At 47.7% G+C, this 13610-nt stretch overlaps 1 protein-coding gene and 1 long non-coding RNA gene across 3 annotated transcripts; one reads left to right on the top strand and one right to left on the bottom strand.

Moving 5' to 3' along the window:
* Nucleotides 1-726: 726 nt before the first annotated feature.
* LOC139351238 (uncharacterized) lies at nucleotides 727-3077 on the bottom strand. Its single transcript, XR_011603568.1, has 3 exons — nucleotides 2997-3077; nucleotides 1990-2121; nucleotides 727-1398 (listed from the first exon to the last, which is right to left on the bottom strand). It is a non-coding gene; the product is annotated as an uncharacterized lncRNA (long non-coding RNA).
* A 1648-nt stretch (nucleotides 3078-4725) lies between these two features.
* LOC139351212 (E3 ubiquitin-protein ligase Topors-like) lies at nucleotides 4726-13202 on the top strand. 2 transcript variants are annotated; one of them, XM_070992996.1, is made up of 3 exons: nucleotides 4726-7383; nucleotides 9746-9874; nucleotides 10377-13202. In XM_070992996.1, exons 1-3 carry the CDS (start codon nucleotides 4739-4741, stop codon nucleotides 12778-12780), a joined length of 5178 nt encoding a protein of 1725 aa, XP_070849097.1. In that variant the 5' UTR covers nucleotides 4726-4738; the 3' UTR covers nucleotides 12781-13202. The 2 variants fall into 2 exon arrangements, with proteins under 2 accessions (XP_070849097.1, XP_070849096.1); XM_070992995.1 differs by having other exon boundaries at nucleotides 9743-9874.
* The last annotated feature ends 408 nt before the right edge of the window (nucleotides 13203-13610 follow it).

Below are 13610 nucleotides of genomic sequence, written 5' to 3'. Positions count from 1 at the left end.
CCTGGTTTTAATTACAGATGAGACAGAATGTGTGTGTTTGAAGTGTTTTTGTTAATAGAATGAGTACTCACCTCAAGAGCCTCTCTCTCTCCAGCCCTCATTCACTGTGTAGCTCGCTCGCTCTCTCTCATCCACCCATTCTGTTGAGAACATTTACATATCTGAGGGGACACACACACACACACACACACACACACATCAAAGTGTCTCATCATTAGAAAACACAGCTGTGTGTGTGTGTTTGAGGGCTTTTAGTTACTGAGTACATCAGAGAACACCCCCCCCCACCACCACCACCACCACCACCACCACCACCACCACCACCCACACACACACACACACACACACACACACACACACACACACACACACACACACACACACACACACACACACACACACACACACACACACACACACACACACACACACACACACACACACACACACACACACACAGACGTGCATACACAAGTTATGGGGACATCACACACAGTCACCCTAACCTTAACCCAGATCTTCAGCCTAAAGCTTAATGATTTCCATTGTGTGGACCTGCGTTTTGTCCCCATAAAGACAGCAAGTCCCCACAATGTGACTGTGCAAACAGATTTATGTCCCCACAATGTGAGGAATACATGGCACTCGCGCGCGCGCACGCACGCACGCACGCACGCACACGCACACACACACACACAGGATAAAATGAAGCTTTTGGACACTGATGAAATGAAAAAAAAAACTCTTTAATATGAGTAGAAAAGTCATCAGAATGACAGATATAAGACTAAATAAGACAAAGAAACAAACAGTCTTCAAACTGCTGCTTGGTCCGACCGACAGCACAAATCCAAAAATATCTGTTTAATCCACAGAAGACACACAGATTGACATGTGAGAGGCTGAAACCAGCTTCATGGATTATTTAGGGAACTGCTGATTCATCTTCTGTTGACTGACTCCATAATGTCACTGAGTTTCAGCTCGAGTTCATTTTTAACAGTGACACATTTGAGAGATGACACGTAGATGGAAACTGTTGAATCAGGTGTTGTAGAGCAGCTGCTGTAAGCTTTACAGACCACCAGATATCAGAGTTTAAAAGCCCGAAACTTCAAGTCTTTCATCTGCACAGACAGAAAGCCCCAAACAACCGGCAGCAGACACTGAACCCAGAAATCCTTTGTGTTTGGTGTCTTTCCCGACGTCCAGCATGACCGTCACATCTTAGCTGTCCCTCAGTGCAGACATACTTCCTGTGTTGTTTCCAGCCTGTCTGTTAGAAGCTTCTGGAGGTCCAGCAGGTTCAGTCCACTCCAGACTCTACTGGTCTGAAGGCTCGAGGCTCTCAGAGTGTGCGAGGTCTGGACCCCAGGAGAGTTTGAACAGTCCATCGGCCTGAGACCAGAACAGGACAACGGACAAGAGATGTCTCAAAGAGACGAAAAGATTCCCTCAATCATTTTAACACTAAAAAGCTGATGAGGGATGAAATCACCCTGAACCAGAACAAGATGTTGAAAAGGGTTAATGAAAAGAAAGAAAGCGTGAGACTAAACACAGTTCAGCATTTTTACACTTACTGAGATTCTTTCCACCAACATCATCTCACAGTTGGGCATCAACTGTAGCCCAACCTGATGGTGATATCTGGCAGTCTGATAACGATTTCCAGCCCAAAACACAAAATTTTTTCCAAAACATGAACAATCTTAAAGCAGATAGTTCACATTTGTTCTTTGTGAGAATTATGACCAACATACTAACTGAGAGGAACATCACACTGTTTGTAAACGACCTCGAAGCTCGTCTCATATTTATGTACTGAAATCAACTGAAAAAGATTCACCTGCTGACACGCTGGTGTCGCTGTACACCCGGATTCTGCTTGTCGTGTATTTTGTACCAAATCCAATCCTTTTCAAAAGACAGTTCTTCCAAATTCAACTCAAACCTGATCGTGTATCTAGTTATGGCGTAAACACCCACCTGTACTGATAGTCCAATGAGTTGTCAGTCTTGCTGGAGGAAGGCGGTCCTCTTCTCCAGCAACCAATGAGATGCGATCCTGCTGGCATAGATGACATAAGACCAGGACAAGACCACCACAGCCAGCAAGACCTACAAAACAGAGAAAAAGAAACAGTGTTTGTTGCTTGTGTGACTGCAGCTTCGAGAACCTTAAAGTGGCGTTTTGAAGTGGCCTGAACGATACAGAATAAAGAAACGTCAGCATGACCACGTTCAGATCGGTCTGCCCGACTCCTGTGACAGACTGGGAAAAAAGTGGAATAAAGGGGAGAGTTTCCATCACAGCACCAGTCACTGATAATAGTCATGTATTTGTAGAGACGCCTTCAGGTGAACAGTGCTGAGCGGTGAGCAGGTACGACCGTCTTATACTTCTACTACAATCGAGACGGTTTGGCAATGTTCTCAAGTCACCAACTGGTAACTGCAGCAGCTCTCATATGACATGAATGAAGCTTTGACAGGAAAGGGTGTCTTCAGCTAACTAAAAGACTAGTCTGACACGGACACAAAAGTACCTGAAAGAAAGATTTACAGGTGTGTGCAGAAACGCACCTACAGCATTTGTGGTGAGGAGGGCGAAGATCTTCACAACAGTGGTTCAGACTCCTTTTCAGGATCTAAAAATACGTTTCCCCCCAATGTCAGCTACAGACGTCTAGTGTCTTTTACAATAACCAACCCAATATGATTACACCAGCATGTAGCTAGCTGCTCTGTCTCACTGTCTAACTGACGTCATTCATCACACCGGAAAGCAAACAAACGTTTCTGTAACTCGGCGATTTCATTTCTTTTCGAGCTTCATGTTACCGTCTTCAGTTTCACTGTAAAACCGGGGAACTTTCGCCAAAACTGACGAATGTACGCGCTAGCTGCTTGCTGGCTAACCGTTAGCGGCTAGCTTGACCAGGCGAGTTTCCGGTAAGCGAGTAAAACGTTGAGCAGAAAGAACGCAACGTTACCACAGAGTAGATCCTGTCCAGAGTCCGTCTGCTGAACGTCTGCATCTTCTCACCGCTTGACCTGCTTTAGTTTGTCCTTAACTTATTTGTCGTTTCTACCTTCTTCTTCTTCTTCTTCTTCTTCTTCTTCTTCTTCTTCTTCTTCTTCTTCTTCTTCTTCGTTTCAACGGAGGTTTGGCATCAGCCACCTGATGCAATGCCGCCACCTCTGTGCGGCATGCAGACAACACAGACGTAACAGCAAAGTGAGCGTTTGACGGTTCATCTTTTAACCATCCTCTCTGCAGTGTCTCTACCCTTCAACCAACCAAACTCTGCATCTGTTCCCAAACTCTGATTTCCAAATAAACTTGACGAATTTCAAACATTAGATCTTCCCTGATTGCTGCAGTCGATGTGCAGCATCATCATGTCTGGCCTCACCTCATCTCAGCTGTACAATCCGATCGTTTGGCTGTTTTTCTATTCCCTGGATGCATTTGAAATCGTGGGGTGTAGATCCCATGTAGATTTTTGTTTTGTGGAACAAGTTCCTTAAAGACGATAAAGGACATATACTTTGTCAAAATTATGTCTTGCTTGTGAAAATGGCATGACACAGTTTCAGGTGTTTAGTTTTGCGTCGGTCATCTTCTTTATTGACGATCTCCGACTCAGGAAAAAAAAAAAAATCAGATGTCCGGTTTCCCATCATTCACCGCGGCACGTTCTTATTCCAGCTGTGTGTTGCTACTGTTCGTGCGACAACACTCGACACATATGTCTCGTTTTTAACGGGAGTTTCGGTCTAAACGGATAAGAGCTGCGGAGCCTGGTAGACCGACAACGTCGTTGACGGCGGATGCCGCTCACGGTGCGGAATTCTGCTCGGAGGAGGAAAAAAGACCCGAATGAGGAGCGACCGAGGGAGCCTAATTCTGCTCAGGTACGGAAAGCTAACTGTGTTAGCATGCTAACAGGCTAAAAATGACAGTAACCTTTCTGTGTTGCCTCTTTTATCAGCATACATGATGTAAGTTACCGCATCATAGTGGTCGTACAGGTGCCCTTCACCGCCTAAAAGTTGTCTGATAAAATACTGAGAAACGTGTTTGAAGCGAGCAGAGACGAGAAGAAAACATCCGAGCCTGTCGGTTCGCTACATGCTAACAGTGCTCGCTGTACCTGTTAGTGCTAGCATGCTAGTCTGCAGCAGCTGACAGTGTAAGAACTGTAATTTCTGTCCTCCTCTCCGGCTGTGTCTTTGTTTAACGAGAAGACACAAAGATAAACCCCAAAGACCAAACGGAGAGTATAAACTTGCAGAGGAATGTGTTTTAGCTTAGCCGCCTCTTAGCTTGTTTTGCTGCGCCAGTGATATGTGGTGAGAACTACAGACCCTGCCTAATGATCAAAACTGAGGCATCAGGAGACACGTAACTGCTTCATGCTTATTACTGTTATTCGATACCAAGTGTTGTTTTTACTAAATAACTTCAGATCAAAATTTTATGGTCTGAAATTTCATAAACGCTGTTGTCACACAATGAGGAAGTGTTCAGTGCTTGGCTCTAAATGTGACCAAAGAGGTGTCACATTCTTCTTCTATGAAAGTTACTGTGAAGGTACAGAAAGAGTGGAGTGTTATAAATTCAACAGATCGGTCTGCTGTCTGTTGACACTCTTACAACAGGTCACAAATGACACCTGAAATTGTAAATTCATCTTACAGTTGGTTTCTGTGGTCTATGCATACTCAGGTGATGGCGCCTACGCGGATGAAACTGCGTGTCCGTCGGCGTGATAATGTGGCTGAAGGAGCAGGTGCTGCAGCAGGAGGTGGTCAGCCAGAGGAAGAAGAAGAGGAGAGGAGCAGAGAGAGTGGCGTTCGCAACAGCAGGAGGAAGAACACCAACAGCACTCCGGCCACAGCTGCTGCCACCTCCTCCTCGTCTCCTCCCTCCTCCTCGGCCTCAGCATCAGCATCAGCATCAGCCTCAGCACGGGCAGTGACGGCGGCAGAGGAGGCTTCACCTGACTCTAAGTGCCCGATCTGCCTGGACCGCTTCAATAACCTGGCGTACCTGGACCGCTGCCTGCACCGCTTCTGCTTCCCCTGCATCCAGGAGTGGTCGCACAACAAGGCCGAGTGTCCGCTCTGCAAGCAGCCCTTTGCCTCCATCCTGCACTCGGTCCGCGCCGAAGATGACTTCAAGGAGTACACGCTGCGGCCGGCGCCCGCCAACAGCAGCGTCGCTGCCACTGTTGCAATGGTGGCGGCGATGGCTTCAGCAGCAAGGAGCAACCACCAGATGAGGCTGATGCTGAGGAGGCACAGAGGGGCAGACGGCGGAGAGGCAACTACAAGGAGGCGGAGGAGGGAGAGGGGAGGAAGAGGAAGGGGAGGCAGCAGGGTGGGGGAGAGGACAGGGGTGTGGGAATGGTACCTTGATTCTCCTCCTCTTGCGCTCACTCCTCTTCCTCACCATCCTGTTGTCTCACCCATTGTTGCAGAGGACAGTGAGGAAGGACAAGACCTGGAGGAGCAGAGGATGAGGAGAGTGGCTGATCTGCCGGAGCGTGGGGTGATATTTGAGGGACTGACAGGACTGGGGGGGGCAGTGGCACCTGTGGCCCCCAATGACCGGGCATCACGGCGGCTGATGACTCGTTTGGCAGCGAGGCATCGGTTGCAGCAAGAAGGTGGAACTTTAAGGCGGCTGAGGGAGAGGGAGACCGTGGCCTTCCGTCGCACCCTCTACCGCAGTGGCATACGTGTATGCGGCGTCGCTGGGGTCAGTAACCAGGGGCAGCAGCAGCGTGACATCACAGCAGAGAGCTTCCGACGGAACCCCGTCAACCTGAACAGACTCCGCCCCTGGCTGCGACGGGAACTCACAGTGCTTTACGGTGCGCACGGCTCCCTCGTCGACATTGTACAGCGCATCATCATGGCACGGCTCGCCCGTCACGGCCTGGAGGACACGCCCACAGTAGAAGAAGAGCTGCGACCCTTCCTGTTGGCCCGCACGGACCACTTCCTGCATGAACTGGTCAGCTTCGCCCGCTCGCCACTCAGCCTGGAACACTACGATCTGCAGGCAGTGTATGAGCCCCCAGCTGCTGCCCTGGAGTTGGACGGGACAAGCAGCTCCACCGACAGCAGTTCCGTCATCGCCATTTCAGAGGGTGAGGAAGAGGAGAGGCGGTCAGGAGGAAGATCAGAGGAGAGGCTGCTGGCGAGGGCGGGGAGCACTCCCGACGACATCATCCAAACTGGAAGCTGCCTCAGCATGTCGGCCTGGGATGACGAGACTCCAGGCCCCTCTTACTCCACTGCCGATCCTTCGTGTTCGCTCACCTCACTGTCATTCATCCCCACCCTGCAGGAGGTAGCCAATGAGGAGGGGGGAGAGAAGCAGCAGGAGGAGGAGGCAGAGGAGGAGTGTCTAATAGTTGGCTACAAGAAGCCAATAGCGGAGCGGACTCCTGAGCTTGTACAGCTTTCCTCTGACACAGAGGAGGAGGAAGGAGAGAAGAAGGAGGAGGTAAAAGAGGGGGACATGGCTGAGAAGCTTCCTCCTCCGCCCTCCACCAGTCCTCCCCTCTCTTACCTGCCTGTGATTCCTCCTTCCACGTCAGGTGCCTACAGAGACGAACAGAACGACAAGCCGAAGGAGAAAGATGGCACGGCGGGCAGGTGTCGCTCACGTGCGCGCTCCTGGTCCGGCAGCTCAGGAAGAAGCCGGAACTCTGTGTGCACGCTCAGCCCGGCAACGCCTGGAGAGAGCGAGCAGTGGCAGGAGAGAGACAGCTGGAAAGACAGGAAGCAGTCTGCGGGCGACGTGGCGAGGGACAAGAGGAGGAGGAAGAGGAGCAGGAGAGGGCAGGAAAGGAGCGGCGACAGGCTGAGGAAGAAGGGCACCCTGTTTAACCCAAACCGCTCCATTTATCCCGCCATGATGCGTCGCCGTTCCCACTCCCCTTCGCCATTTCACTCCAGCCTTGAGTCCGGCTCGCCGCTGCCACCCAGCCCACCCAACTCCAGCTGGGAGTACCGCTGTTCCCAGATCTCCCCTCTCACCTCCTCTGTCCCCTCACCCTCCGGCTCCTCCTCCTTCTCCTCCTCACCGCTCTGCTCCTCCCCACAGCCGTCACAGACGCCACCAACGCCATCGTTCTCCCCCAGCGACCGCAGCAACACTCACCATGGAGAAAAGCCCGGGGGGAAGAGGAAGTACAAGAGCCGCCATCTGGACAGCAATGACAAGGACCCCACCTGGAGGCCGAGCAGTAGCCATCGAAGGGAGAAAAGGAGGGAGCGGAATGAGAAGGAGAAGAGAAGGAGGGGTAGAGAGGAAGGGAGGAGAAGAGAGAGGCAGAGGAGGAGCGATCTCAGGGGAGACAGGTGAGAGCAGATGCATCCTGTTTCTGTTCCTTCATTTCTGTGCCAGAAATCCTCAAGATTCACCAGTTTAGTTTTGGTTCAATCAGTAAAATGTTTCCACACCGTTGTCATGAACCCGTTTGTCAGGTGATGGATTTGATCACCTCACCACGGCTGCTAGTTAGCATGTAGGATTTATGAGACAGGATCACAGGTTTGACTGAGCAGAGACTGACTGCAAGTTTAACAGTTCCAGACCTGACTGAGTGAAGTTTACTGTGATCCATCATTTTAGACGTTGACGGAGCTGCTGTCATTAACCCGGATTTCTGATTTGTCAGATGCCGTCATACTTATGAAATAATGATTTGTTCTGATGGAACAAATCATTATTCTGTCTCGCTGCTCACCAGAGTTGGGAAATTCGGGAATATTTGCTCAGGCTGTATTTACTGTATCATAGAAACAAGCTTACCATATTATAAGCAGACGTAATTGTAAACCTTTGAATAGAAATTAAAAAATCAACAATTTAGTTGAGTTGAACATGAGCTGACTCATTTAACGTTGTATTGAACATTGATGTGTCAAATACATGCAATATGAATGCACCACGCAGCAAGTTAGCTAGCTAGATAACAAATGAGGAGAGGTGCTCTGAAAATTTGAGCAGATGATGTGGGCTGTTAGCAAACTTAGGGTCTAAAGTAGGGATGCACCGATCCGCTTTTTTCACCTCCAATACCGATACTGATATCTAAGCTTTAGTAATCAGCCGATACCGATCCAGTACTGATCCAGAATTACCTAACAAATGGTATGTTTCATTGTGTGGAAGACTGGGATCATTCTGTTGTGCATCAGACTTGACTTAAACATTTCTTTCCTGTTTTTTTTTAAAAAAAAAACAAACAGATATAAATGTACTGAGTTATTTATTTAATAACTGTGCACTAGTACAACAATCTTAAACCAATAGCTTCTCTAGCTTGGTCAAACAACATGTAAAAAAATATAACAAGTGTAACTGGTTCAGTTTTTTTCAGGAAGAAAAAAAGTGCAACAATCTGTCTCCCACTCGTAACGGCATCACTCACAGCGCTGTGATAAAAGTCCCTCGTCGACAACCAGCTGCATTGTATCTTCAACGCAGCCTAAACTACGCAGTCTCACGCTGTCCATCGCCTTTCGCATTTTGCTGGCGTTGTCACTCAGAATCACGTGGACTTTACTCAACGTACATCACACACTTCCTTCAGGGTAGCTCGATCGCGTCGCTGGTGTGTGACCCACGGGAGTTTGTAGCATTGAGCATTGCACTGTGTGGCACGTAACTCTCATCCAGCCAGCGTGTAGTTAAACTTAAAAGTGACACGGGACATCCTCTCCATGGTTTTTGTTGCCTGCACACTAATAGGTTTAAATTTTTCATCTCTTTCCTTCATCTCCTTCAAAGTTAGCTGCGTCATACCGCCTCCTTTTTGTTTATTCAGTTTAATGAATCAGTGTGCTCCCTGGCATGAAATCTCTGTAGGTGCTTCATTAAGTTATAACTTGACGTTTTACCACCGCCCCTTGGAACATTTACTGCACAGGTATTGACAGTAGCCGTCGAGATTGTAGGCTGAGATAGTTTGAAAAAGTTCGAGATAGCTGATCCTTTCGCTCGCTCTATTTTGAAAACAGTGCAGTCCACATCATGTGCGCTTCAGCACTCCGTGTTGAATGCGCATGATGCCAATCTCAGTGCCTATAGCATAGCGTTAGACTGAATAGATTGGCCCGTATGTATCGGGTCCATTGTCACGGATACCCGATCTAGAATTTTCTTCAATATCGGGACCGATACCGAGACCAATATTGGATCGGTGCATCCCTAGTCTAAAGTGAACGACTGATTTTTAAAAGAAATGACTTACAATATGCAATGAATGGAAATAGATTAAGTAAATCTTCTCACTTAGCATGCTCGGTAAAATAATCCAAACTAAGCTGAAAGCCTTTGGCTCAGATGGGGCGCTATTGTTGACGGTATGTAAGATGCACATGTGATGGGAGGCTGCATTGTGCATGAAGAGGGTTGTAATTTTACTGAATTCATGTTTCATGAGATGCAGAAAAATGATCTGCTGCTGAATGCAGTGTATCATTACACTTCAATGAAACGGGCATACTCTGAATCAGAACATGCCAGCAGACCTAGTGTTATCCCCCCCCCAATATGTTCACTATTAAAAGACTTTGGAAATTGTGGTAAATTTTCATAATTCCTCAAATTCCCTTCCTAAACTTCCCTTGGAAATTTTCCAGAAATGTACTAATCCTTGGTAATGCTACTTGGCTGTAATGTAAACATCCTTGTTTCCTGTCTGTCCACCAGCAGCGGGAGGGGCAGAGAAGACCGGAGTCCCAGTGTGGAGATCATCTACGAGGGCATCACCACCTCCAAGACGACGCAGCCCCCCGCCCCCAAACGGCGCAGGAAACGACACCGCAGGACACAGCGCAGCAGGTACAGCATGTTGCAGTCATATAGCTGGAACAAATAAACGTGATGGAATTAAAAGCCTACAAACCACTTAATTATTCATCTGTGTTAACTGACACTTTAATTCACCAGCAGGAATCAGTGGAGGAAACATTTGATTTGGTTAAAGTGTGTGACATGACTTTAAAACATGAATGCAGTCAAAACTGTTGAATGAGTCACAACATAATTCAACTCAAACAACTGTAGAGGACGAGGTCGAGAGGTCAAGCTCTATATGAAAAACAGCCAGCAGGGGGTGACCTACCACCATTTGATCCATGAACAGAAAGAAAGAAAAAAACATTTGCTGTCATATTTGAACAAATTCTTTGACATTGTTTGACATGCTTTCTCTATAAAATGTCAAATTGTGAAGAATGCCTGTACAATCTTCCACAGCCCAAAAGGATGTCTTGTTTTGACTGACCAACATTTCTAAAATCCAGATATTCAGTTTACAATTATGACTGTCTGTCTCTCTCAGTTCTCCAGTTATCATCACCCTGGACAGCGACAGCAGCCACAACGACGTCAACAAGAAAAACAGCGGCAGCAGCAGCAGCAGTCCACTCAGCAGCCAGCAGACCGTCGATTTCTCTGACCTTCCTCCTCTGCCATTGGTGCATTCTGCTGGAGTGAGTGGAGCCTTTCATGCAGAAATAGGGGAGCTTCCTATTGACATCCTGGACCAAGGATCCAATGGGTCCAATGACACCGAGCCAGAGGGCCAATCTGAGGCTGCAGGTCCAATCGCCGTTGACAACCGTGACAACAGTGATCATGATGTGGATGTGGAAAATGTTGAGGAGAGCGGGTCACTGCTGGGATTGGATGATAATAAAGGACCAGTGAGAAATTCTGATCTAAAGGCAACCACTGCTGCACATCAGAGAGAAGTTGGGACCATGGATGGTGGCTCTCAGCCAGCTGGAGAGAACAATGCTGCCCCCACAACAATGGATCTGGTTTACAAAAGAGATTCTGAGGTCTCGACCTCTGACAGCCATCTGCTAGCAACCATCCTCAATGACCTGAAGGGAATCACTGCACCTAAATGTGACCAGTCTTTGAACTTTGAGCCCAATTGCTCACCCAGCACCAGAAAAAAACATCTTAGGGATCAGCGTGAGGTCAGTCAGGTTCATTCAAACCAGGGCGACTGGTTGGCTCAAGTTACACATCCCAGTCCTGATTTGCCTGAGGAGCAACAGTCTGATAATCGCAGAGACCGAAGTCAGGGCTTTGACTTGCCCACATTTCCTACATGCATCCCTCCGCTACCTCCTCTTGAACGGCAAAAGGAATGCAGGGTCAGAGAGGAGGGCAGGGACCTCCCTCCACTCTTGAAACAGGCCAGTCCTGTTCAGTTATACAACAGAAACACGCCGCCGCCATTAAAACACAAAGATGCAGGGAGTCCACACCTGTTATCCATCTCTCCCATTGATCTGTGCTCACCTCATGCCTCTGCTGATGCTGACCCCATTGATGTAAATTTCCATGTTGACCTCAATTCAAATCCTACCATCTGCCCCATTGGCTCCCATTCGGGTACTGAGCTGTCTAAAGATATCCAGGCCATCCCTCCTATTTCAACACTGAAGAGACATTTCAGGAGCTCTTTGGCACTGAGAGGAGAGCCAGCCAATACGAGCCACATTTCTCCCACTGACATGCGTTCTTCCTTTCATTTAGCACCCATTGACTCCCATTCAGTTGTTTCTTCTACAGTTGGCACAGTCGGCATCCATTCCAGTCATAAACCTCCTATTGATTCCCATTCTTTTTCTGGGTCTGAAAATAGTTCCACACAAGCTGATTTCTTACCAAATCTGGACTTCAATTCCTTTCATTCTTCAAAGTTCAAATATTCCAGCCTTGACAGCAAAAAGCAAATATCTTCTGGTCCCACATCTTCACCCATTGACTTGCATCCTGTGGATTCTTTATCTCCCATTGATTTCCATTCAGCCAAGATTGGCTGGTCCAAAGACAAGCCAGCTCACTCTGACTCTACCTCCATAGTTTGCAGGATTAAGACTCTAAGCCCAAATTCCAGTCAAGGAGCACCTGTTGACCTCCATTCTTCCAGCAGTGTTTCTGCTGAAGGCACACTAGCAGGTAGTGATGTTTTCTCAGGTTCCAGCTGTAACGACACATTGCCCCCTGTTTTTGTTCCTTCCATTGCTTCTAGGACTCAAAATCCCCCCTCATCCATTGACCCTTCCTCTTTCAGCAAGAGAGAGATTCCGTCAGAAACGCTGTCACTCTCCAGAATTAGCTCAGTGCCAGCAACAGCTGCCAGCAACAGGTTGTTAACCACTGACGTGTATCCTAGAAGTCCCACATCTACAGTTGACCTCCACTCTTCCAGTGCAGCTTCAGAAGGAGTTACAGACCACAGAGCATTGTCATTAGTCAGTGATGAGGACAGATCGCCTCAAGGTCACCTGCTACCCATTGATATGCATTGTACTGCTGCATGTGCTGTGCCACCTGCTGACGAACATTCCTCTAGCTTTGTCAGTACCAAGATTGATGAAGACTTGAACCACGCTGCCTTATCCTCCTCCACCTTCCAAACATCACACAGAAAGTGCAGTTCTGTTGAATCCCACTCACAACTTCTCCAGCCAAATGACTCTGATTCAAAAGCTTGCAACCACTTTGATTCTAGCTCCAACCCACAGTTCCCCATTGACAGCTGTTCAAAGCACAGTCTCCCCACTGACTCTCAGCATGAGTCTCCACCACCTGTTGACTCTCATTCAAAAAACTCTCGTAGAGACTTTCAGCTGACCACAGGCAATCACATCACGTCTTCCCCCCAGTCCGTCGAGAACCAGTGGAACTCAGCCTCCTCCATTGATGCCCATTCAGACTCTTAGCCGCCCATTGACTAATGTTCAACCAGCAATGACTGGAATACACACACACACACTCTGCCATGCTGGACACACAAACATAAAATGAGACAATATTTACATGGTTTGCAAACTTAATGTATAAAATATGAAAAACAAACTGCTGATTTTTTTTTAACCTGTCACTATTTTTTTTTTAATTTGTTTGTAAGATGAATTGTTCCTTTTAGAGGTAACCTCTTCTCACCCCTGTGGCCGAGCTCACGATGCTGTTTGATGCTGTGTTTCCGTATGTACGGATAGTAGTTAAAATGATTGTTTTCAATTGTGACTTGTGGTTTGTTTTTTCTGCAGCTGGGATGTCGAGAAATTTGGATGCACTGATGTATCAGGACACAAGTACTGATTTTTGATGTAACTTTTGAGTATTTATATTTAGGGTTAAAGGCCAGAAGTTTCTGCCACAACCGCTCAGATTGCTGTGAGCTGGAATTAGCCAATCATATAAATGAGCAAGCTCGGTGGAAAAACATGGCCGCCATTAACCAAAAGCCTTTGCCAGAGGTGGGGCTTGGCAGAGAAATGGCCATAATTTAAGGGTTTGTCCAATCATCATAAATCTAGGTTCATATCTGCAGTTTGGGAATAAGCCTCCTGAAGCATTTGAGGCCAACCCACAGAGGGCACCACAAACGCGCTTCTGTTTCCTCATAACTCCAGATGTCTTTGAGTGATCCTGATTAAACTCACTGGAGACCTCGTGTGGTCACTCCTGAACATACACTGTTTCATTCAAGCCGCTGACAAACGGAGGAAGTGATTATGAAGCAAGTGCGATTGGTCACACTCCTTTA

The sequence above is a fragment of the Chaetodon trifascialis genome, chromosome 23 (assembly GCF_039877785.1).
Source record: "Chaetodon trifascialis isolate fChaTrf1 chromosome 23, fChaTrf1.hap1, whole genome shotgun sequence".
NCBI lineage: Eukaryota > Metazoa > Chordata > Actinopteri > Chaetodontiformes > Chaetodontidae > Chaetodon > Chaetodon trifascialis.
This window is presented reverse-complemented; position numbering and strand designations above follow the sequence as displayed.

Coding starts and splice junctions, on each gene's coding strand:
- LOC139351212 (XM_070992995.1), top strand. CDS start 4,739: ATGGCGCCTACGCGGATGAAACTGCGTGTCCGTCGGCGTGATAATGTG. Junction 7,384..9,742: donor AGCGATCTCAGGGGAGACAG/GTGAGAGCAGAT, acceptor TCTGTCCACCAG/CAGCGGGAGGGGCAGAGAAG. Junction 9,875..10,376: donor CGCAGGACACAGCGCAGCAG/GTACAGCATGTT, acceptor TGTCTCTCTCAG/TTCTCCAGTTATCATCACCC.